The 20,335-nt window shown below is 43.1% G+C and overlaps 2 protein-coding genes across 9 annotated transcripts in view; both read left to right on the top strand.

Annotated features, from left to right (window-relative positions):
* The window catches only part of GLE1 (GLE1 RNA export mediator), a 32,896-nt gene extending 24,221 nt beyond the window's left edge, over positions 1-8,675 (top strand). Inside the window, exons 12-16 of the mRNA XM_081279079.1 lie at positions 655-781; positions 2,672-2,776; positions 4,186-4,268; positions 5,761-5,824; positions 7,073-8,675. Coding sequence (XP_081135205.1) covers positions 655-781; positions 2,672-2,776; positions 4,186-4,268; positions 5,761-5,824; positions 7,073-7,141 — 448 coding nt within the window. The 3' untranslated portion in view covers positions 7,142-8,675. The remainder of the gene's footprint in view (positions 1-654; positions 782-2,671; positions 2,777-4,185; positions 4,269-5,760; positions 5,825-7,072) is intronic.
* A 6,131-nt stretch (positions 8,676-14,806) lies between these two features.
* The window catches only part of SPTAN1 (spectrin alpha, non-erythrocytic 1), a 72,779-nt gene continuing 67,250 nt past the window's right edge, over positions 14,807-20,335 (top strand). For all 8 annotated transcript variants that reach the window (XM_081278931.1, XM_081278930.1, XM_081278926.1 and 5 more), the window contains exon 1: positions 14,807-14,961. The gene's annotated coding sequence lies outside the window, so the exon portion shown is untranslated. The remainder of the gene's footprint in view (positions 14,962-20,335) is intronic.

Raw genomic sequence — 20,335 nt, 5'->3', positions numbered from 1 at the left:
CAAACAAAGATGCTGTGTCCTCCAAAAACTAAAAAATAAATATTGAAAATTCTCTCTCTCTCTCTCTCTCTCTCTCTCTCCCTCTCTCTCTCCCTCCCTCCACTCTCTCTTTTAAAAAAAAAAAGAAAGGTCTTTGATGTAACTTTTGGGATTTGTGGTGTTAGATATCAATAATAATAGTTTATTAGAAAGAATATTAGACCTAGAATCCAGTGGTCTTAGAAATTATCCCTGTTTTTCATCTTAAGGGCTTTGCAAAAATGGGTAGATTATTTAACGTCTTTTTTTTTTTTTTTTTTTTTTTTTTATCGGCAGACACAACATCTTTGTTTGTATGTGGTGCTGAGGATCGAACCCTGGCCGCACGCACGCCAGGCGAGCGCACTACCGCTTGAGCCACATCCCCAGCCCTATTTAATGTCTTTGAGTATTAGTTTTCCTATTTGTAAATGGGGTAGTGATAGCCATTACCTTCTGATTTTACCTGTGAGTTTACCCTGCAGGGCTTTTGTGAAACAAATTTGTTGGCGAATACCAGTGCTTTGCTATAATGTTAAACATAACAATATTATTACTTTTAGCCATGAAAAGTAATCTCTGTTTTGTTACCCTTATTGTGGCCTTGTCACATTGAGTTTTTCTCTTTCCATGTAGGATGCTCGGCTACCAAGTGAAGGATTCCAAGGTGGAACAGCAGGACAACTTTCTAAAACGCATGTCTGGGATGATTCGTCTCTATGCTGCCATCATCCAGCTCCGGTGGCCGTATGGAAACCAACAAGAAGTGGGTAGAAAAGGCTAACTGCCAGTAATGAGAGGTTGGATGAGGGTCCATGTTGGTGATTCCACCCACAGCAAACATTTCCCTTGGTGTCAGGTTTCTGTTATTGCAGCAAAATACCTGAGAAACAGCTTACAAGGAGGAAGGGTTCATTTTGGCTCATGGTTTCGTAGGTTTCAGTCTGTTCAGCTGGCTCCATTGTTCTTGGGCCTGTGGTGAGGCAATACTTCACAGCAGGAGTATGTGGTAGAGTAAAGCTGCCCATCCACAGCAGCTGGGAAGCAAAAGAGACAGGCAGGGATGAGGTCCCAAAATCTCCCTCAAGGGCACATCCCAGTGGCTGACCTCCTTCAGCTAGGCTCTGTCTCTTTAAGGTTCCATCATCTTGCAATAGTGCCACAGGCTGGTGACCAAGCCTTTAACACACAGGCCTTTGGGAGACACTTCCAAACCATAGCAGCCTTCCTTCCGAATCACTCCAGTGAAACAATGAGGGAAAGTGTCTGGTAGCTTCACAGGTTTTTGTTGTTGTTTTGGTTTTTTTGCTTTACTAAGGATTGAACCCAGGGCCTTACACATACTAGGCAAGCACTGAGCGATATATTTTTCAACCATTTTTACTTTATCTTTTTGCGACAGTGTTCTGCTAAGTTTCTCAGGCTAGCCTAAAATGTGTGATCCTCCAGCATGTTTTCCAAGAGGTGCACCATTGCATCTGGCTTCATAGACCAGAAGAGAGGCTATTATAAGTCAATCATTAGATTTAGAAGGTATTCGGGATTGAACTCAGGGAATCGTGCATGCTAAGCAAGCACTGTACCACTGAGCCCTATGCTTTTTTATTAGAGGGATGAGCAAGAAGTTGTCATCTTACCCCTGGTTGGGGCCTTGGAATCTATCTAGGTCCCATTGCTTACCTCACAGATAGGCAATGGAAGCATACAAAGCTGGAGGGATTCATATCTGTCAGTGACAGAGCCATGGCGGGGTTCTGGACTTTGACCTCTCAGCTCATTTTTTTCTCAAGGAGTACAGGTAGAGAGGTAGAGAAGTTAATAGACTTCGAAAAAATAGAAGTTGATTGAATCCAAGAAGTTTTTATTGCTGTGTCTAGGTTCTAAGCTAAAGGTACCAAGAAAAATAGAATGTCAATAACAGCCATACATATTGGTGCATATCTATAATCCCAGTAATACGAAGGCTGAGGTAGGATTATGTGTGTAAAGCCAGCCTGGGCATCATAGCAAGATTCCATCTAAAAAAAAAAAAAAAAAAAAGTTTTAAGCTGGGACTGGTGGAGCGTGCCTGTAATCCCAGTGGCAGGGAAGGTTGAGGCAGGAGGATCACAAGTTCAAAGCCAGCCTTAGCAACAGCGAGGCACTAAGCAACTCAGTGAGACTCTGTCTCTAAATAATATACAAAATAAGGCTAGGGATGTGGCTCAATGGTTGAGTGCCCTTGAGTTCAATCCCTGGTTATGCTCCCCCCCCCCCCCGCAAAAAAAAAAAAAAGGTTAATACTGTAAGTATTGGCCTATGGAATCTCTGAAACTGAAATTGTCGTATGTGTCAAAGGATCCTGTAAAGAAGGTGTGAGAGTGTACACGTTGATTAGAATATTTAAAACCAGAGTTTGAGGCTGGGGAAAAAGCTCAGGTGATAGAGTGCTTGCCTTGTAAGCACAAGGCCCTGAGTTCGATCCCCAGCACCAAAAAAAAAAAAACAAAAAAAAACAAGAGTCTGTTTAGCCTGTGTTATTTCCGCCTTGTGGCATGTTCCTGGGCGAAATGATCTTGGTGTTCATGTCTACTTGGTAGTAGCTGAATAACATGGAGAGTTTAGATCTCTGAATAAAATGAGATCAAATCAGGTAAAACTTCTCTCCTCATAGATTCACCCTCATGGCTTAAATCATGGCTGGCGCTGGTTGGCCCAGATCTTAAACATGGAACCTCTGTCAGATGTGACAGCCACTCTCCTCTTTGACTTCTTGGAGGTACGTAATTTAGATATCACACAAGAGAAAGCCAGTGGTTGAGGTGGTCTCAGGACATTGAGTGACAAGGATGGGTAAGCAGTGTAGAAATGAGCCTGGAGGTGAACAGTATTTATTACACCAGTGTTGCAGATGTTTTTTCCAAACCACAAGAAAGCTCTGGCTTTCACTTTTTCTAAGCATTGTACTTGCCTTCTCTGTGTAGATGTTTTTTTTCCATTACCAAAATAAGAAAATGGTGCATCCTAGCTTAAGTTAAAAAATAGCATTAGTTTTAGTGATATAGAAGTGACTCCCACAACCAAGGTAGGACATGCAATTGAATCTCTTTAGAGCATGGAACCAAGGCACTGGAATATCACCAGGCACCAGGATAGTCTCTCTGTGGCACCATATGACTTTCATAACCACTGTCTCTGCAAGCTGCCTCACTCTTGCTCTGATGGCTAACATTGCCAGTTTCTCTGCATGTAGTAGGGGAGGTGGCAATCCTGGCTGTCACTCATCTCAGCATGATCACTCAATGTTTTGGTACCAATATTTCACTGTTCTGAGATTCCTTACTTCCAGGAGAGAAAATACCATACCCAGCTTGGGTCAGGTATCTTCCCTATCTAGAAGGCTATATACAGTTCTGCCTGCCTCTAAGGGACCACCACATTTAAAACTAGTTTGTTTAGCTTGTGTTATTTCTGCCTTGTAGCATGTCACCACAGTAGGGTGACAGCAAGGGTTTCCACGGAAAGTAGATACTTCTTAAAGAATGCTTAAGGGCCGGGCGCAGTGGCGCACGCCTGTAATCTCAATGGCTTGGGAGGCTGAAGCAGGAAGATCGCGAGTTCAAAGCCAGCCTCAATAGTGGTGAGGCGCTAAGCAACTCAGTGAGACCCTGTCTAAATAAAATACAAAATAGGGCTAGGGATGCGGCTTAGTGGTTGAGTGCCCCTGAGTTCAATTTCCAGTAACAACAACAAAAAAAGAATGCTTAGGGAACATGCCATAACAGGTCTGGGGCCATTTCACCAGTAATGCTAGTAGTTCCTAGTTGCCTTTTAGTTCCTGGAGTCACATACACTAACAGTGAGCCTGAATCTTTGAGAACACAAGTAGTATCCCCTATTTGCTTCTTACTAGGGTTGGGAGGGTGCCAGACCTTCAGAATGACTTGGGTTTGGTAGAGTAAAAGAAGAATTGTTCACTAAGATCTGACAGTCTGTGTATTGCTATATATAGAGAAATGCTTGTGGTAGAAGAGTGGTTTCTTTCCATTTATTCCCTCGTTAGCTAGCTCAGTAGTATGGCTGATATGTTTTGACAGGTGTGAAAGGCAAAGGCTGATCCCACTTTGTGGATCTGTCCTGGGAGTGGATTTTCCTCCCTGCCCTCATGGTTCTTGTCTTTTCTGTTAGGTGTGTGGGAATGCCCTCATGAAGCAGTACCAAGTCCAGTTCTGGAAGATGATACTACTCATCAAGGAGGATTATTTCCCAAGGTATCAGGCTTATTGAGCAGGCAACTGGGATTTAGTTAGTAACAGTAGTGAACCAGGTATAGAGACCCTGGAGTGCTATTACATGCTATTTTTCACTGAAATTAAAAATGCTAGGGGTGTAGCCAGTGGTAGAGCACTTGCCTAGCTTGCACAAGGCCCTGGATTCCAACCCAGCACTGAAAAAAATTTTTTAAAGCCTGTGTTAAGGGCTGGGGAGGTGGTTCAGTGGTAGAGGACTTGCTTGGCATGTGTGAGGCACTGGATTCAATTCTCAGCACCATATATAAATAAATAAAATAGGGGCTGGGGTTGTGGCTCAGTGGTAGAGCACTTGCCTTGCATATGTGAGACACTGGGTTCAATTCTCAGTACCGAGTGTAAATAAATGAATAAAATAAAGGTCTGTCAACAACTGAAAAGTTAAATAAACAAACAAATAAATAAATAAAAGTCCATGGATGACTAAAAAAATATGGGAGGAAAAAAGCCTGTGTTAAGGATCACATCTTTTTACTCCTGTACATCTCTGTTATTTTTTTTTTTTTGCTTAAATTTTTTAGTTATAGATGGACATAATACCTTTATTTTATTTATTTATTTTTATGTGATGCTGAGGATCCAATCCAGTGCCTCATGTGTGCTAGGCAAGTGCTCTACCACTGAGCCACAACCCCAGTCCCCTATACTTCTCTTTTATATTTGAATAAATACTTTTGAACTCTAAACGAGAGTCTTTTTAAAATATTGTTGATTCGGGGCTGGGGATGTGGCTCAAGCGGTAGCGTGCTTGCCTGGCATGCATGCGGCCCGGGTTCAATCCTCAGCACCACGTACAAACAAAGATGTTGTGTCCACCAAAAAACTAAGAAATAAATATTAAAAAAAAAAAAACTAAAATATTGTTGATTAAATGAAACACAATTAGGAAAGTCTTAGAGTAAGATATCTGGCATTTTTAAAAATTGTTCTTTCCGGGGCTGGCAATGTGGCTCAAGCGGTAGCGGGCTCGCCTAGCGTGCGTGCGGCCCAGGTCCGATCCTCAGCACCACATACAAACAAAGATGTTGTGTCTGCCGAGAACTAAGAATAAATAAATGTTAAAATTCTCTCTCTCTCTGTCCCCCTCTCTCTCACTGTCTCTTAAAAAAAAAAAAAATGTTCTTTCCCAGGGTCCCCCAGATAATCTAGGATGGTGATTATATGTAGCCATGAGTTAAGCCAAGAGGTTAAGTCCCCTCATTAAATCAGATGGGGTAACTAATGGCAAAGCCCTGATCACAAAGACCCTGGAAAGGAGTGTGCTCTCTTCTCCTTTTTCTCTGGCTTGAAAAGGTTGAGATCATTTGGAAGAGCAGCAGTACCCTTAGCTTATTAGCCAGCCCTGTGAGTCAGTGGGTCACACTGTACTCCAGATCAGTAGTGTGCTGATACACACCCTCCAAAAGAGGTGTGTATCATGGGGGGTTCACAGATCTCCTTTTTCTCCCTGTAGAATTGAAGCCATCACAAGCTCAGGACAGATGGGTTCTTTCATACGCCTTAAGCAGTTCTTGGAGGTAAGATGCCCTCAGCCTAATATATCTCAAACTGTTGACCTGAGACTCACTTGAGCCTGACAAGTCCTGCACCTCCAAACCCTGATGGCAGCCTCCTCCTCTAGATCATCCCAGTCCTGCTGTTTGTTAATGGTTCCCACTTGCCTCTCTCTGGACTGGGGCTGCCATTTCATCTTCTTCCTGCATGTCATTCTTCATGCTGCCTGTGAAGCAGCCACCCTAAGAGATGAATAAAATATATAATGAATCTTCTCTCACTAATACTTTTTTTTTTTTTTTTTTTTTGCTGATACTGTGGATGGAACTCAGGGGTATTGTATCACTTAACTATATCCCCAGCCCTGTATTTTTTATTTGGTGGAGTTTTTTTTTTCTTTACTTTTGTGGAACTGGGGTTCTAACCCAGGGCTTTATAAATGCAAGGCAGATGCTTTGTCACTGAGCTTCATCCCAACCCCATATTTTTTTATTTGGAGACAAAGCTGGCCTTGAAAATTGCAATCCTCCTGCCTCATTTCCCAGGTAGCTGAAATTACAGGTGTGGCCACCATGCCTGACTTCATCAATACAAGTTTTGCTTATTGACCAAATTTCCTTTCTCTATCTTGGGTTTGGGAAACTGGTAAATGTGGTCACTTTTCTCCACAAGAAGAGACTATACTTTCAGTTGGACTCTACCCCTATTTCCAACTGCCAAGAAGTTTTAAGAGGTAAATTTTCACAAATAATTTGAAACTCCATAGTAGGTATACTAAAGTAATCCACTGATTTTGAGCTTCTAGGAGCCCCGTTGGGAAAACAGTGATGGTGACAGATGAAGCCACACTGTAGGGACAAGGATGGAACAGGCATAATAACAGCACTTCATTTGTTCTAGTCTTACACAGAACCATCAGTCTTACTTATGGGCTTTTTCCTTTGTCTACTCTTCCATAGGACTTAAACTTGCTGTTTGTCCCTCCAAATTTCTTCTAACTGTAAAGCATAAGATACAGTGTTATTAGAAACTCATTCTGAGCCAGGTATGGAAGCATACACCTGTAATTCCACTCAGGAGGCTGAGGCAGGAGGATCACAAGTTCAAAGATGGCCTCGGCAACCTGGCGAGACCTTGTCTCAAAGTGAAAATTAAAATATAAAGGACTGAGGTGTAACTCAATGGTTGAGCACCCCTGGGTTCAATCCCCAGTAATACACACTCATTCTCTTTTTGTCTTAACTCATTCTCTTTTTTCTTTCCCTGACCAGAAATGTTTGCAACGCAAGGAGATTCCTGTCCCCAAGGGCTTTCTGACTTCCTCCTTCTGGCGTTCCTGATGTTACTCCCATCACCCAACATCACCACTATATTGTGAAGAGGCAAGAATAAAGCAACTGAAGATAGTTGTTTTTGGAAGAAGTCATGTTAAATTTAGAAATTTGTCAGTGTGTGTTTTTACATATTTGACCATGTGACTAGGAGAGAAGATTTTTACAAAATCTTGGTAATTCCTTTACAGGTTTGGTAACTCATTAAGGCATCCTCATGCTGGATTAAATAGAGCTGGCTTTTCTGTTTTTTGTAAAATTTGTGAGCAGAGGTGTTTAATACTTGGTCTCATCCTTTATTTCCTTTGTCTCTGAGTGTCTTTCAGAAAGTTGGTGATACATTAGCCATTTTACTCTGAACTAGTCTGAGCCCACCATCTCACCCCTTCCCCACCCCTGTTCAGACAAATTCCCAGAAAGAGATTCGAAAGATACCATTCAAAGTATCATTAAATGGTTAAAGCCAAATCCTTACATGCATGTCTGGGTTATGATGGTTTTGCCTTTCTCAGCTTGTGAAGCATTTCTAAATGCAGAGGAGACGAGTGATGTGTAGTTAAATAAAGACATTTGGGAGGAATTATAATTTTTTTCATGTTCTAATTAATGAATGATGATTAATTTGCCGACTGAAGCCACTGCAAAAATCCAGAATTTGAATGTTCAGATAAAAATTGCAATTTGTTTTATGGAAAGACTCATTCTCTATTATACTGCAGAGGCAGCAGCCAAAGATCTGTCCCTCTACGCTGAGTGCTTTGTGGGCATATGTATTCACTGGTACCCAAGTAGCTTGAAGTGACCCATTCTATGAATCCTGACTACAGTGCCAAAAAATAAGTAATAAAGTTTTTTTTAATATCCATTGCTGATATATAGTTGATTTAATATAATCAATTTCCTGCACTTTGAGTTGTATAAATCATTAGAGGAATTGTGTTCTTGTAGTACACGAATCTACGTATGGAATGATATGTATTTCTTCCTCTTTTGCCTTTTTGTGTGTGTGTGTGTGTGGTACTGAGGATTGAACCCAAGGGTGCTTAACCACTGAGGCATGTCCCAGCCCTTTTTATATTTTATTTTGATACAGGGTCTTGCTAAGTTGCTGAGGCTGGCCTTGAAATTTGGATCCTCCTGCCTCAGCCTCCTGAGTCACTAGGATCAGACATGTGCCACTGCTTCCAGCTGTTTCACCTTTTTTTTTAAAAGAGATAGAGCTGGGCACGGTTGCACAGACTTTTGAAATCCCAGTGACGCAGGAAGCTGAGGTAGGAGGATCACAAGTTTAAAGCCAGTCTCAGCAACTTAGCAAGACCCTGTCTAAAACAATAAGAAGGGCTGGGGATATGGCTCAGAGGTTAAGTGCCCCAGGATCATTCCCCAATACCAATAAATAAATAAGTAAAACATTTTTTTTAAAAGGGGGAAAAATTGGGCTGGGGATGTGGCTCAAGCGGTAGCGCGCTCGCCTGGCATGCATGCGGCCCGGGTTCGATCCTCAGCACCACATACCAACAAAGATGTGTGTCCGCCGAGAACTAAAAAAAATAAATAAATATTTAAAAAATTCTCTCTCTCTCCTCTCTCACTCTCTCTTTAAAAAAAATAAAAAGGGGGAAAAATTGAATATGAAAAATCACTGGGGACTGGGGATATAGCTCAGTAGTAGAGTATATCGTGTGAAGTCCTGGGTTCAGTCCCTAGCACCAAAAAACAAACAGAGGCTGAGGTTGTGGCTCAGCGGTAGAGCGCTCCCCTGGCACATGTGAGGCCCTGGGTTCGATCCTCAGCGCCACATAAAAATAAATTATTTTTTAAAAAGGTATTGTATCCAATTACAACAAAAAAATAAATGTTTAAAACAAACAAAAAAACTCTCAATGGACAAGATGATATTAAGGTGTCTCATAGTAACTTTTTTTTGAGGGGGGTACCAAGGATTGATCTCAGGGGCACTGAGCCACTTCCCCCGCCCTAGTTTGTATTTTATTAGAGACAGGGTCTCATTGAGTTGCTTAGTGCCTTGCTTTTGCTGAGGCTGGCTTTGAACTTGGGATCCTCCTGCCTCAGCCTCTCGTGCTCCTGGGATTAGAGGTATGCACTACTGCACCTGGCTTCTCGTAGTGATTTTTTTTTTAATGTGTAGTCGTAGATGGACACAGTAGGTTTATTTTATTTATGTGGTGGCGAGGATCGATCCCAGTGCCCCACACATGTAAGGCAAGCACAACCCCAGCCCTCATAGTGTTTTAATATTCTTCCTCTAGACGTGGTTAGCAGTTTTGCATATGTCAGTCGGTATCAGTATTCCTGATGTATTCTCAAAGGTAAACCAAGAAAGGAGAGCATTGGGAGGCCAGGGTTTTGATGTCCACTGATAATGTCGCCTCAGAGATCATGATCAACAGTGGACTGATACAGCTCCAAATAGGCGGAAGCATCAGATTCCTTACCATAGAATGCCAGGAGCTGCATTTGCTTTTTTTTTAACTCAAGTACTTGTCTGCTGGCTTTTTTCCAACTTGACCTCGTTTCTCAGGCTGAGTGCCCACATTTTTGTCATATCATTGTCCTATATTATCTTTGAGCAAATGTGATGATGCATTAAAAATTCCAGTAAGACAGAAACTCCACACGTCCATTGTAGAGAAGAATGGAGTTGCTCTGGGGGTTTCCCACCCATGTATTTAGAGCTTTGCCCTCCATCTCAAACTTGCTATGATGGTAGCAGTGATGCGATTAGTGACATCTCAGGCCCAGGATAACCAAAAATAAGAACTGTAGAGCTTCTTTTGGTGTGTGTGTGTGTGGCACTGGGTATTGAACACCAGGGCCTTGAGCATGCTAGACAGGCAATATTTTAGCCCCCTTTTAAAATTTTTAAAGGCTGGGGTTGTGGCTCAGGAGTAGAGCACTAGCCTAGCACATGCGAGGCTCTGGGTTTGATCCTCGGCACCACATAAAAATCAATAAATAAAACAAAGGTATTGTGAAAAAAAATATATGTTGAGACAGGGTCCTGCTAAATCGCTCAGACTATCCTCAAATTTGTAATCCTCCTGCCTCAGCCTCCTATGTCACTGGGATTATAGTCCATAGAGCTTCTTACAGGTCCTTATCACACACAGCCATTCCCTTCCCTTTTCTTTGTTCTACCTAATGAATTCCGGATAGTGGATTTCCTGTGGATTTATAGCAAACAGATGAGAGCTGTAGCCTTCCAGCTGTGTGATGCATTTACAAAGACACTCATTATACAGAAGTTTATCTTCTAGGTAACAGCCAGGCTCCATTTTTAAAAAATACCAGTTTATACAAGTTTATGTATTCTAGAAACATTTTTTGTTTGTTTTAGCTTTCTCAGGATGTTTACGCTAAATGCAGAATATGATCCTGTATTAGAACCTGGACCAGAGAAAAGGATTTTTCTGCACATTTGCTTTTTGGCTATAAAGAATATTAGAGCAGAACATGGTGGCATACATCTGTTATTCTAGCAACTCGGGAAGCTGAGGCAGGAGAATCACAAGTTACCGCCCAGCCTGAACAAAATAAATAAATAAATAAAAGAATAAAGAAAACCCATTGGGCAGTTTGCAAAACTTGCATAAGGTCTATGTATTAGATAGTAGTATTTTGTCAATATTAATTTCTTGACTTTGGGCTGGGGATGTGGCTCAAGCGGTAGCGCGCTCGCCTGGCATGCATGCGGCCCGGGTTCGATCCTCAGCGCCACATACCAACAAAGATGTTGTGTCCACCGAGAACTAAAAAATAAATATTAAAAAATTCTCTCTCTCTCTCTCCTCTCTCACTCTCTCTAAAAAAAAAGAAAGACAAAGGTAGCATGTTTAAATAAATAAATAAATCGTTGGGCTATTTTGTAGGCAATGGGAAGTTATTAAAGTTTTCTGAGAAGGTTTGACATGGTTTGTGAAACTAATTCTAACAATATGCTTAAGATGAACAGGATGGGGCTGGGGTTGTAGCTCAGTGGTAGAGCACTTGCCTCACACACGTGAGGGCCTGGGTTCGCTCCTCAGCACCACATAAAAATAAATACATAAAGATATTGTGTCCATGGGCTGGGGATGTGGCTCAGGCGGTAGCGCGCTCGCCTGGCATGCGTGCGGCCCGGGTTCAATCCTCAGCACCACATACCAACAAAGATGTTGTGTCCGCCGAGAACTAAATAAATAAATAAATAAATATTAAAAACTCTCTCTCTCTCTCTCTCTCTCTCTCTCTCTGTCTCTCTCCTCTCTCACTCTCTCTTAAAAAAAAAGAGTGATGAACCCCCATCTTCAATCCTTTAAAAAAAAAAAAGATATTGTGTCCATCTACAACTAAAAAAAAAAAAAAAAGATGAACAGGAGGAATGGAGACTGTTCCAGCTTAATATGCAGTCTTACCAGGATCCAGAGGTGACATAACAGGGACTGGGCTAGGACAGTAGTTAGGCAGGGGGAAGGGGAGCTCACCCTTCTGCTGTCATCTGGAGTCTTTTAAGCAAGTCAACCTGATGAGGCCAAACTTCCAGCAGTAATCAGGCCTCTTCTTTGAAGTCCTTGATCTCAGAAACAATTACTTGTGTTTGTTTTTTTGTTCTTGTTTTGCAGTCCAGGGATTGATCCCCAGGGGTACTCTACCACTGAACCACATCCTCAGTCCTTCTTATTTTGAGACAGAATCTTGCAAAGTTGCCCAGCTTGGCTTCAAACTTCTAATCCTCCTGCCTCAGCCTCTCATGTAGCTGAAACTACACCTGTGCATCACTGAACTGAGCAAAAGTTTAACCATTCTTAAGTCTACAGTTCTATGACATTAAGTACTATCACAATGTTATTTAACCATCATTGTCTAGAACTTTCTCATCATCCAGATGGAAATTGTACTCCTCATTCCTTCCTCCCCTCAACCCTTCATAACCACTATTTTAACCACTTTGTTTTTATGAGTCTGACAATTCAGGGATCTTCTATAAGCAGAAAAATATAATATTTGTATTTTGGTGTCTGGCTTATTTCACTTAGCATAATGTCTTCAAAGTTTATCCAGTCACTGTCTTTAGAAGAAGTGTGCTATTGCTGGCAAGGTCTGACACTGCAGAATGTCATCTGGGAAGAGATGCAGTCCCCTTGCCAGCATGGCTTTTCCCAATCAGTTCCTTTCTTTACAGGGAGGAAAAATAGCTCAAGTGCTTACTTTTGAACTCTGGGAGATGAGAAGGGGGTGGAGGTGGGGGGTATTTCTCTTAAGAGAAATACGTGGCTGGAGCATGTGAAAACATCATTACAATCAGTGCACTTCCAAACAGTTGACCTCTTGAACAACTTGAGAAGGTGTTGGGACTGCTGAGATGTTTAAGCTTAGGCTACTTATCAAGGCTTCAGCAGACTGCTAGAAACAGAAGGAGTATAGAATCCATTCCTACCCTCTGCTTCTCAGGAGGCAGGGAGAGATGTGACTGAGAACATGGAGTGACTGCTTGTAGAGTTGTCACACTGTCCTGTGTGTGTGTGTGTGTGTGTGTGTGTGTTTCCTGAATTTCTTTTAGAAAACAAAGAAGGCCATTATCTGCTTTATCCTGTTCCTGTCCCTACACCTAGCAGAGTGTAAGGCATCTGCTGAAATTAGTTCGAGGGAGGGAGTCAGACAATAGAACACATGAAAATCATGACTTTTGAAATATCTCACTTCCAGTGCCAAATGCAGACTGGGGTGGGTGAGTGAGTGGGGATATTGTTTCTTGGCCATGGCTCAGATCTGAAAAAGGGTTGACAAATAAGATTTTAGTTTCTATATCAGAACAGAGCTGTCTCTTGGGTCTCCAATTTGTTTTACATCTGGTAGAAGCAGTAAAACCCCCATTTCACTATGGGGCCAGGGTGATTGAAAAGAACAGCCTACACTTCTGAGCCCACCCTTTGCTGGAGCAGAAAGTCTTAGAAATTTTGGAGAGCTGACTGTGTTAGCCATTTTGTAACCAAAGCTGAGCATCTGATTAAAAATTTTGCTGCAGCTGACTGGAGAAGAGGCTATGGACGCCATCAGCTGTTTTCAGAAATGCTCACGCCCTGAAAGAGTTACCCAACCCTGTTTTCTCTGCATTGAAGATTGCAGGAAATGCCTCTCAGTTCCTATGCTTTTCCTTCAGATTCTATAGAGCTGCTTCTGGGGTGTGGCCACTCCTTTTCTTTTCTCTGCACTCCAGTGGAGTGGGAATAGGGCAATTTTTCCTATTTTTTATCATGGCCACAGCCAAGGCATTTTTAGAAACCAGGTTGCAGATCCCAGGCCCAAGAAAAGCAGCCAAACTGCAGAAGACCAGGAAGCACAGGGCTGGCCTGGTCCCAGATTCTGGTGCAATGCCCAGTGCCTTTATATTTATTTAAAGAGGAGGGCCACTTGGTAACCAGGAGGCTGAGGCCCTCCTGAGCTACAGAGTTCCCTGTCTGCCTGACTGCACAGGAATGAGCTGGGTGTTATTCCCAATGACTGTGGCCTGCCCAGCTGTCCCTGAAATGGGGGTAGGGAAAGGACTTTCTAAAGGAGGGCTTCTGACTACAGAGTTTAGAGCCAGGCCTTCAAACCGCTAGTATGATAAAGAACAGAAATTGCAGAAATCTTATTTTTCTCTTCTCACAACCCCAGCATTCACCTGCATCACAATGTCTCCCTTTTGTACCTGAAGGCAGTAGTTCCAACGACATATGTTCAACCCCTAGCTTTTCTGCTCACTAGCTGCCTGACCTGGAGCAAGAGACCTAGTCTCAATGACAGGGTGTGCATTTGTACAATGGGGAAATAATATCTACCTCGTTAAATTATTGCAAAGTTTTAAAAAATTAAAAGGTAACACATGAAATGTTTAGCTTAGTGCCTGATACACAAGGATAGTTCAATTGTGGGAAAAGGAACCTTAATGTCCTGTTTATGAAACACGACTGATGCACACTATGCCACTGGTGACAGGCGAGAAAGCAAAAGCTTTTTAAATAAATTATTAATTATCCAAATCCTTTAAGGACAGACTATGGCCCGAATTAGTCTATTTTTTTTTTTTTTCTGATCCAGATTTGACCTTTTTTCTTACATCCTCCTCAAACCCAGAGTCCCAAATCATCGTTTTCTTGACTCCAGCTCCCACCATAGCAGGCTGACTTGGGTCCCCAGCGCCAGCCTCCTCTTGGGAAAATGGGCAGGAAGAGGAGCATTCGGGTGATCTCACCCCCATAGGAACAGGGTGTTTTTCCAGCCAGGGCGCGCAGCATCCCTATCCAGACTGCAGCTATGGCCTCTGCCCCGCCCTTCGCCGCAGTCCTGGAAGGGCTCCCAGGGGCGAAGGGGTGCGGTGCAGATTCTCTGCAGGGCGGGCGGGGAGGGGCAGGATTGGAGGATCCAAGCTGCAGGAAGGGCGGTTGCGCCGCCAGGGCGGAGGCAGTGATTCTACTGCACCATCACCCCCACCCCTTGCGCGCGCCCTATTTCCCCATCCTTCCGCTGCCCCCTCTGCGACGGCCGCTTCGGCCCCTTCCGCGCGTGCTCGGCCCTTTCCGCGGAGCGGTCGGGCAAGTAGCCCGCTGGAGCTCCGCCCTCTTCGAGTCTCCGGCGCGCTCCCCCGGCCTTCTTCTGTGCCAGGCCGCTTCCCCCACACTCGCGCCCGCTCGACGCGGGAACGCGCGTGACTGCGTATAAAAGAGGCGGGGCGCGCGCGTCGCAGCCACTACCCGCTGCGGAGCGAACAGCGCAGAGCGAAGGCCGCGGAAGCGCGTCGGTCCCTCAGCACCCCTCAGCCCGGGCACCCACGGCCCTCACAGGAGCCGGTGAGAGGGGCCGCGGGCCAGCTCGGGGCGGGAGCGGGGTCCTGGTCAGCCGACCCCAGGGCTGGGCCCGCAGCCCCCGGGCGGGGCGGGGCGGTGCCGGCGCGCGGACAGGTGAGCCGGGCAGGCCTCGCCGCCCCTTCGGCGTCCCTGCCGCCGGACGAGCCGCCGCCACCGCCCTTGTGGCGCGAGGGCTGCGGAGGAGCTGCGGGCCGGGCCGTGGCGCCGGCAAGTCTTTGACGGGGGGAGGGGGCGCGAGGCCGCGGGGCCCCACCCTGCAGCCGGCCGCGGCAGGTGGGTGGGAGCTCCGTCTGCTCTCCGCCTTCTCCTCTCCCCTGCCCGGCGCACCCTCGCCACCCCCGGTCCCCTGCCTGGTTGGGAGCGACGGGTGCAGCCCACTTTCCCAAGTCAACGCAGGCAGTGCCGGCCGCCCCTCGAAGGAGGAAGAGCCCTGCGCACAGAGCCAGGGGCTCCTCGACTTCGGTCCTTTCCTGCAGCGAGACTGTCTGCCCTCTCTCTAGCCCGAGAAGGTCGGAGATGGGCCGGCTCCTTTTCTTTCCTCGTAATAAGCGTTTCTTTCATCCCCAATTGTGATCTTCTTGTAAATAGTAGGTAGAAGCTGCGCTTGCTTGGCATGAGACCCAAGTCAGATAACTTAATAGCTTTTGTGGGGGGGGGGGGAGACTGGGTCTTTCACGTCGAGGGCAGGGTATTATTTGAGTATATTTTCAAAAAATTCTACAACCATGCCATTCTTTTTGTTTGGAAGCAGCCCAGCGAATTTGATTAGAAGCTTCCCAAAGAAAAGGGCTTTTAAAAATCTTTCTTAGATATTGGAATAAAATGTTATAAATAAGGGGCTTCTTAAAGTTAAGACTTCAGTATATTTTAAATGAAAGGCATGAATAACTCAGAAAGCTGGATTAGGATGATTCTTGAACAGCTCCACCACCTTGTCAGGTCTCGTTTATATAATAGATCCTAAAATATTTAGGTCCTTTGTTCAGTGTTCATCATGGCTGTCGGGGAAGAATAGGAAGAGAGACCATATGAAGTATTTTCATAATGAGAAATTGCGTCGTCATAGCAATTGGACTTAAGTAAAACAGAATGTATCAAAGATGGAAGGGTGGGGGTGTCTTGCAGGCAAGAAACAAAATCTTAGGAACAGCAGCAGGAACAGTCAGCTGTATGAAGCCATTAAGCCACAGTTCGCATTCCTGAAACTAGTCATTTATTTTTCCTTTTCATTGCAGCTAATGTCTTAGATTTTGAAAGGTCAAGTTGAAGTCAAAGTTTTAAAAATGTGCCGGGAGGGCGGTGGTGGTGGCAGTGTGTGCTACAGTAAAAGGCCTCTGCAGGAAATTAACAATAAGCTTTTTTTAGTAACTGGGCCAATAATTACTCAAAGGACCCCTCAAAGTGTGTTAACTGTTGCCCAGGGACCTAAGTGGAGAGAATGGAAAGGAGAATTTGCCCTGTACTGCAGAGCATGAAAGCAGTTCTTATAGTAAACCACCAGCTTGGTAACTTATTCTCTGATATGATTTTGGCCTTGGCAGTGTGTTTTGTGGTAATCTAATTGGAGAAATCTGATATGTCGCAGGCCCCAGATATAAGCCTGTCAAGCAATCTAATGAACAGGTTTAGAAGGGGAGAGTTGTCTTAAGAATATCTCTTGGTCCCCTGAGTAGAATTTTCTCTTCTTTTCCTTCCCTGACTTCATGCCAAAGGGTGGGGCCACTGCAGATCCTGAGAAGTGGACCACAGAAATAGTCCTCCACCTCCTGTCATTGCTGAACTTGCACTGAGGACAGAGGGTCAGAGGGCAGCCTGCCTTTGTAATCAATCCTCCTTGGGCTATGTGAGAACTCCACTAGTTATGCACCCACATCTGCTTCAGGACATCAGCTGCAGCCTTACTGTAGAAGAATGCAACACTCTGGTGGCAAATGCTGACCCCAGGAATGCAGAGGAGGTCTGCATAGCTGATCACTTAAGGCCAGTTCACTGGAGCTGCTGTTCAGGGAACCATCACCTCCTGTCCAGTTCTTTTACATATTCCTTTTGAACCAGTTTTAAACAGGAAATAGTTTTTGTAAAGGATGTGAATCTGTAAGCTAGGCCCAGTAGATCTTTGTAGCTTGAGTTCTGTCTTGTTCTGATAATTTAATGAAATATTACTCTTTTATTGTGAATGGAAGGGGAATTAGAAATCATCTAGTCCAGGAATTCTCAGTTTATCAGAACGTGGATGGGGGATGGCATGTTTAGTTTTAAAAGTATGTTCAGACCAGACTGGGGTTGTAGCTCAGTGGTAGAGCGCTTACCTGGTATTTGTGAGTCCTTGGATATGATCCCAAGTACTGGGAAAAAAAAAAAAGGAATATCCAGTATTATTATTTTGACAATTGGGGAAACTGAGGCCCCAAAGAGGATATGATTTGGCCAAGACAGCACATCTAGATGATAGCAACAGCCAAGACCTGGGAACCTTGGTTCTCTTTCCACTTTTTAAATCCCTAGTGAAATTTAGATGCTGTATGGAGAACATCAAAGAGAACATGCTGGGAAAATAGCTGAAATTTGACTTTTCACTTGTATGCATATGTTTTAACAGTTCTGTTTTCTTCGTTTTGAAATGAGTCTAGTCTGTTTGCCCTTAGAAGCTTGTTATCTTGCTCTTCCCCCTCCACTTTAGACTGCACATTCCTCCATCATGTTGTCATCGTTTCGTAAACGCAGAGTCCAGGTATTTGACCAGCATGCAGAAAATGTGTTGCCTTTTTGGTTTTGCCTGGCTTGCAGTGAAGACACATCTGTGTCAGAAAGGTTGAATGATCCAAAGAGAGGAGAAAAAACCCTGCCTGCATGACCTTTCTGTTAAACAGATTGGTTAGGGTTGGTTTGGGTTTTTGGTGTTACATGATCAGAAGTCTTAATATACATAAATTTCCAAAGCCTCCCATCTTTTTCACCTTCCTCTCTTTCTCTTTATGGCATGAATCTACTTCTTATTGCCATCCTGGTGTTTGCATGCATGTAGTTTTTGCTGATTTTTTTTTTTTAATTGATGGCTGCTTGGTTCTTAAGAACCAAGGAACTAAAGAGATTATTCTAGATATTTGGGGAAATTATGATCTGAGAACATGTAGTATAAGTCATATCTTTCAAATTTGTCAGATATTAACTTGGGTTTGTTTCCTTTTCCATTGACTTCTTTCTTCTGCCACAATCCCTATAATGAAATGGAGCTTGCATTTTGCATTTCTAAAAAGAAAGCTTTCTGTATATTTGTTTTATTTGTATAGTTTTGAGATGTTTGGTAAAATTGGATTTTTTCCAAAAGGGGGGGAAACTTGAAATTATTATCTTGATATCTTAAAATGAGAAATAAAACTTCAGAAATTTCTAGTGATTATAGATGATAAATCCAAGGCAGACTTTTTTATAAATCAGACCATCGATTTAAATGAGATTTACAAAATAGGCCACATAATCACCTTTTTCTACTTTGAATCTTAGTAAAAATATGATGCACTTAAATACCTTTCATCTGAATTTTACAGGTTAAAAGGTAAGTAGCAGCAAGATAGTATTTGGGAAGCATTCTGAAGTAAGTTTTCTCATCATTGCTCTGCATTTCTGGATTTTGATGCAATGCAGTATGAATCTTTTGCTTTCTTAAAGCTAAGTCCCTGCTCACCTCTGCAGAATTGCGCTAACAACTTGAATTAATTGATGTGAAGGCTGACATGCAGATCCATGATCGTGATTGGAATGTTGTTTTAAGCAAAAATACTTGCTTTTATTCATGGTGTTAAAAGTCTTATTTTATGTATTTTTTTATTTCTCTGCTTACCATCAGATCTGCCACTAAAATCTGCAGCTAAGCTGGTTTTGAGTTAATTTGTTAATCCAAGAATCAACTGGTATTTAGTTTTATGGATGCTAACTGATTTTTTGGTGGTTTGTTCTCGGGGGAGCCCTTCCACATCCCGGTATGTAGTTCTCTTGCTTTGCAAATCTACAATTTAGTAATAGGCTGGCTTTGTAAGCCATGGGGAAAAGGTATTGTCAGTTCTGCACATTTGAGCTCTGACTAAGCAACAAAAACTAAACCGATGAATGGTTTCCGTGACCTTTTGCCTTGGGGTGATGTTTATAAGTTTTTTCATAGAGCCAGATGATCTATTTATCCGGTTAGTCCCTAAAAACCTCTTCCTTACAAAACCGTATTATAATACAGCTCATGTCCTGTCTGAAAATCAGCCTTTATTTTGTCGTGTTCCAAATGTCTCTTAAAATCCAGCACTTTCAGCCAATGCTTTGTTCCTAATAGAGTCTCTTTTCATCTTCATTTCATATATATATCCCCTTTCTTTTGGGGTTCCACAGAGAAACTGTGATTGCCAAATTCTCCTTGTCTGAGATCCATGTGAGGGCGTCCTAAGCCACTCACTGAAGGTTCCAAGTTTGCAGAATTCAAAGCATTTGACCTTTGGTTTGAAAATGTTTGCATCTCCAGTCCCTTGTTTTGCTTAACCCAGTGTGAATCCCACCCACTGCCTCTCCTGCAAAGAACAGGCTCCTACAGTGGCACATAGCTCCCATAGATTAAGGGGAAAGTGCTCTAGAATTCCCTAAGAACCAAGAGCTGCCTCAAACAGTTGTCTATTGGCATTCATCAGGAAGACAAAAGTATTCATGTTTCATCCATTTCTAGTTCATAATGTGAATAAGTTTGTGTTGGATATGAGGAGTCATTTTGTAGGCACATTATATCTTTGGATTTAATTAGAAATTTCTAGCTAAACTTACACATTTAGAACCCTCTGTTTCATCCCAGAGATCTGGCAGTATTGTAAGAACGCTGACAAGTCCTTTTCATTTATTATAAAAGAGGACATAGTTGTAATTCCTGTTTTATCCACTTGAGATCAAGTCATTTTGCTTGCTGAATGAGGCAGCTAAGATTTTGACTGCTGCATTGCAGCATTTCTAAATAGCCTACATCCTCAATATTCTCTAATAATATTTGCAAACATATAAATTTTTCCACCAATTACCTTAAACTGGACACTGTCTTTAAACATAGAAAACATGTTAGCACTTTGTTTTCCCTCCTTCATTCTCTATGAACATGGATTTGATTGGCAAAATCAGAGTTGACGATTGGCTTTGAGATAAGCACTTAAATGCACTCCTAGGAAGTCCCTCAGCTGTGGTTTTTAGGCAGTTAGTGGAATAGACAGATAGGCTGGTAAGTTTGAAGGTTGTTTTTTTGAGGATGCATTTCCCAGATTCTTCCTTTCTAGTATTTTCAAGGCGTTAATCCCATAAAGCTGGGGACCACCCAGAACATTCTCTGAGAGTC

Source organism: Spermophilus citellus, assembly GCF_964194105.1.
Source record: "Spermophilus citellus genome assembly, chromosome: 2".
NCBI lineage: Eukaryota > Metazoa > Chordata > Mammalia > Rodentia > Sciuridae > Spermophilus > Spermophilus citellus.
This window is presented reverse-complemented; position numbering and strand designations above follow the sequence as displayed.